The sequence below is a fragment of the Pterocles gutturalis genome, unplaced genomic scaffold (genome assembly GCF_000699245.1).
Source record: "Pterocles gutturalis isolate BGI_N339 unplaced genomic scaffold, ASM69924v1 scaffold23573, whole genome shotgun sequence".
NCBI lineage: Eukaryota > Metazoa > Chordata > Aves > Pterocliformes > Pteroclidae > Pterocles > Pterocles gutturalis.
The window spans coordinates 38148-43220 of record NW_010118709.1 but is presented as its reverse complement, the minus strand read 5'-3'; the positions used below and the strand labels follow the sequence as shown (position 1 = coordinate 43220).

The following is a 5073-nucleotide window of genomic DNA, read 5'->3' as shown; positions in this document are numbered from 1 at the left end:
GTCTCTTTGGGGTTTTTTTTCACCGCTGTGCTCGGCACGCTGCGGGGCCGCGAGGGTGGCCTGTGCCCGGTATCGGCCTTTAACGTTGTTTGACGGTTTTTTGTTCTCTGCCCTCCCCCCATGGCACGGCAGGTTTTGGCTGGTGACCAAGGAGGATGGGCACATGGTTACAGCTCGCCCGGAGCCGCGGCTGGTCCTCGTTTCTGTCGGCTGTGAAAATGGGCACTTGACCCTGGAGGCGCCAGAAATGGAGAAGCTGTGCTTGCCTGTGAAGCTCCCCAGGAAAAACCCCGTGCGGAACTGCAGGTGCTGGAGAGCTTTTTCCCCTCCCATGCGTCCATATGCTGTCTCTCACTTACAGGCTTTGCTTTTCAAGACTGTGGGATGGTTTGTGTTTTCTTATGCAGAAATTGGAGGGTGAAAGTTGTGTGCTTCTCCTGCTTTTCTGGGGGGTCTGTCTCCCTGTCTGCACAAGGGAGAGAGACTTCAGACCAGGGCCTGTAGTGACAGGACGAGGGACAATAGTTTTAAACTAAAAGAGGGTAGGTTTAGATGAGACGTAAGGAAGACATTTTTTACCATGAGGGTGCTGAGATACTGGAATGGGTTGCCCAGAGAAGTGTTCAAGGCAAGGTGGTTGGATGGGGCTGTAAACAGCCTTGTCTAGTGGAAGATGCTCTTGCCTGTGGCAGAAGGGCTGGACTAGATGATCTTCAACGGCCATTTCCAACTCAAACCATTCTGTGGTTCTGTGAAGTTCTCCACTGAGTGTTATACAGGAGGCTAGGATTCGTTGTCATTAAAAAAGGCCTGGTTGTAGTCTGCTGAACACTGGTGAAAGCAAATCTCAGGAAAAGATGATGCAGTATTCAAAAGCTATACGCTATATGTCTGCCGAATGAACTGTGATCTTCAGTCTTCATAGACTGTTGTGTTTGCTCATTTGTGTTTACTTCTAGTATTCTCATTTTTGCTTGGGTAAGCAGTTGCATCTCACAGCCTCAGTCATGCATGTTGGTATTTCTTGGTTACCACTAGTATATGCATCAGCATTTTTTGATACACACTAGCCATTTGCAGTTGTTGAGATGTCGGGGTTTAGAGTCACTTACCCGCATCTGTAGGCATTTAACTGATGTGCCTAAGTTAGTAATTTGGGAATGATGAGCAGCCCAGAGAGCAAGTTATTCCCTGGAGGAGCTATGTCAAGGGCATTTCGGGTGAATGGATTGCAAAGGTAGTCATTTAGCTGTGTTCAGGCCTCCTTATCTTATCCATGTATTGAAGTCCGTGCTGGAAACTGACAAGGGAAAGCAGAAAACCTTTTCCCTGTTAAAATGTCAATTAACATGTACGACTACTTAATAACTGTAAATGGTGTTAGCCCCTACAAAGATACTGTGGTTTCTCCTTGGGATAGCAGAGAGCGTTAATGTACCAGCTGCTATAATTAAAACTAAAAGAGTGCTGGAAAGGAGCTGCATTTGCTAGCTTTTAGCATAAATCTGTTGTTGCAGAAACTCTTGATCAGTTTAGCTTAGTATCTCTGTTTATACAAGACAGGTGTAAGTTACAAATTATGGCATTTCTCATGGAGAAACAGGGCAGTCTTTAAAAATCTGTCGAGAATGCTTTAGCCAATGACGCATACACTACAAAAGCGTGGTTTTCAAGATGTTATTTTTCTAAAATTTGTTGTGCGATTAAAAAAATATTTAAATAGTCTAAATGCCTTTCATTAATGAAAAATTATTTTGGATTTTCCAATTTAAGATATCTTAATTTTTTTTCTTTCTTTGCCTTAGTAAATGATTGCACTCTCTGGCTTTAAACTTGATAGAATTTGGGAGTGTAAATAAACAAAAGTTAGATGCCTGTTAATGAACTAATGGGAATTTAATTACCAAGCTGTCTGGTATTGTATGTGGTGTCGTAGGCTGTGAAATTAGCAATACCCATAGTTAAACATTGCCTGGTACTTTTTAGGCGGGTTTTTTTGTATGACTCAATTTGCTTTTTGTCAGCTCAAGGCTGATTCTTTGTGATCCATTCAGCCATTTGCAAGAATGAAGTTTTGGAACAGTGCTATATTCGGGCAAATGAAGATTTGGCTTTTGCTCCTAGATTCTTCCCTTCCAGCGTGTGAGTGGCAGTAGTTGTTTCACGACACAGTACTCTCTGCCAGTAAGGGCTTTTGCAGAAAGTTGTGTTTCTGCCGCCGATGGGTGAGTGTGATGCCTTCAGATTGGTGCTGGCTTGTGCCTGGTGGTTCAGAGCCAAGACAATGCAGTAGTGCATCTGGCTGCAAAGGGTGTGCAGATATTAATCTTTAAAACTGGTAAGTCCAGTTGCAGATTTTACACAAGTGTGTAAAAATCCTGTGTTTGAGGGAGTCCAATGCAGGACTGAAGCCATTGTGTAGGCACAACTTGTGTTTATGCAAATGTCAAGAGGGTTTCTGTAGCCCTCTATAGAGTTAAGAACCCTTGTGTTCTTTCTTTGTACCCTTTGTTGGTATGTGTCGCAATACTGAAATTGCATGATCTGTTCCCATGGATCTCTATGCCTTGGAGTGCTCGGGAGAGATCTGCTTTGTGGGTGGAAAACAGTAGCACTGGAGGCTGTAAGACCCCACCTCTGTGGTTGTGCCAACCAAAGGCATACAGGGACTGAGAGAACGGAGGGAAGAGAAGGGCAGCGGAATGCTGTCTGGGGCATTAGTCCTAAACTGTGCCACGGAGTGGATACTGGGATCCCAGCAAAGAGAGCAGGAATATTGCTGACAGCAGCCTGATGAGTAAAAGAGGGCTCCTAGGGGCTGGGCTCAGGCTAGATGAGGTGCTTGAGCATCTCTCTGCTTTAAGCTGTGCAGTGTATGATTGCAGAGGTAGAAGAATGTGATTCTGACCCAAATGCACTGCACTAAACTATTCATGACTAGTGTTGAACCTTATTAGAAGGCTGAGTTGAGGTTTACTTTTTTGTGCCAGGGAAGTGTTCCTTGTGTAAACTTAGTTGTATTGTGCTGCCAGTGCCTTTTTATGCCCCCGTGGACTTTACTTCCGTTATAAATCTTTAACCTGTCTTTGCATGTAGTACACCTCAGTATCTTACCTTTGAGATTAAGAGTTTCAGTCAGCTCCGACTAAATTTTTACAGCACTAAAATCTCAAGGAAAGCTTTCTTAACAATCAGGGACATTTACAATTAATAACATTTGTAAATGTCAATTACAGTAACCACATCCTTTCAAACTGCTGTTCGTTTTCTGAAATTAGTTACCTTTCAGTTGATTTCTGAGCAGAAATCTTTTGATGTTGCTGTCACATGCAATTGCAAGAGTAGACCCTTTTTTTCCACTTGAAAGTGTGGCAAACAGGTTTGTTACCGGTCATCGATGTGACAGGTGGCTCTGAGCACCTAAAGGCTATTTAGTGAATAATTTTTTCAGCAATGGATATCTCCAGCCATGTCCAAAACAAGGTGGCCACAAGGAGATTCTGCTGGGAAAGATCCTTGTGCCAAATTCAGAAACTGGTTTCCACCTCACTGTAATTCAGGTGGTTTGTTTACTGTGTCTTGCTGCTACTTTAAAACAAGTTGTTTGCCTCTGAATGATAAGCATGCTTGAGACTTCAGCTTTCCAACTAACTTGCTGTTGTGTCTTGTGATCCTTCAGGGTGTTTGGAATAGACATTCAAGGCAGGGACTGTGGAGATGAAGTGGCTCAGTGGATCACCACTTTCCTGAATTCCGAGCCATATCGACTGGTGCACTTTGAGCCCTCCATGGTGCCAAGAAAGTCAAAGGACGTAATTAACCTTTTCCGAACCACAGATGAGGTAAATTAGTTATTTTTCTCAGAAGTACTTTCTTTTAATTGTTTCCCACCCAAACCTACCCATTCTGTCGTTGATGACTGAGCTCAGTTTAGCAAGGTGTGTAGTCATGTACTTAACCACATAAATATTCTCCTTCTCTATAATGAGATGACTTGCTTAAATTTTACTTTAGATCTATTCTAAGCTACTGACCATTCTCAGCTAGAGTCCGATGCTGATCTTTGAAGAGCAGCTGTTACACCACAGAATTTAATTGTATTCCTTATGTGCCTCAGTGAATAGGAGACAGTAATGTTTTTAAAGGTATTTTGATAGTGTAATCTGTATGGCATAAAAACCTCTGCTCCCTATCCCTTGTTAGGTCAGGGAATGTACTGATATGAGTTGTGTTACCTCATATTTTGTTTAAAGGGACAGTGCTTAACCCAGGGCTCTCTAGTTGTTGGCCTAGGAATTAAAATACAAATAACTTTAAAAAGGTTTCATGTGTATCTCTTTCTGTGGGAAGAGGCTTGAAGGTGTGTGATTAGATAAAATTAATGCAGGCAGGGAAAGGCAGTGCTGTGCTCCGGTGTCCTCATATAATTGGAGTCACTGATGCCCTTCTTTTTGGCTGAACAACTCTCATGTGAAGATGGTTTGAACTGTACCTGATGAATGTGAGCTTTGTAAGCAAATGCAGGTTGTGAATACCTTGACGTTATCTGTAGGACATCAGTGTTTTGCTTGTTGCTGCACAAGGAGAAGAAGGTATATTCAGTTATGGACTTTTATAGATATGCATTCATTATGGAAGGGCACTGAGACCAATACAGAAGACTAATGTTTCAGCAAAAGGAATGTCAAATTAGGGGTGACATTCAGGAACCCTAGCATGAAAAGCTGGCAGAATTGTTTGTATAGTTATTTCAACACTCATATTCTTATGCTTGTAAAGGCATGTATGAGGAGGAGGAGGGAAAGGATAATACAGGAGGAGGTCTCTAAACTAAAATTCTTGCAATTTTTTTTTTTTTTCCTGTGGAACTAGCATATGTAGGAGTTCTTCTTTTAATGCTGTTCATTGGCTGTGTTTCCAAAATGGCAGCCCTCCCACTTTCAAGCAAACTTAGATGGATTAATGGACAGTTGCAATTTAGTGTTGCTATTCTGTATGTGAAATGCCCTCTGGTGTTGTGGTGAGATAGATTCATTATGTAGAAAAATCCAGTTGGTTCATTATAGTCAACCA

At 42.3% G+C, this 5073-nt stretch overlaps 1 protein-coding gene across 1 annotated transcript in view; it reads left to right on the top strand.

The window, feature by feature from the left end:
• Positions 1-132: 132 nt before the first annotated feature.
• LOC104463847 (mitochondrial amidoxime reducing component 2-like) overlaps positions 133-5073 on the top strand; it is a gene marked incomplete at its 5' end in the record, with an annotated part of 6993 nt that continues 2052 nt past the window's right edge. The window contains 2 exons of the mRNA XM_010076341.1: positions 133-306; positions 3680-3842. Coding sequence (XP_010074643.1) covers positions 133-306; positions 3680-3842 — 337 coding nt within the window. The remainder of the gene's footprint in view (positions 307-3679; positions 3843-5073) is intronic.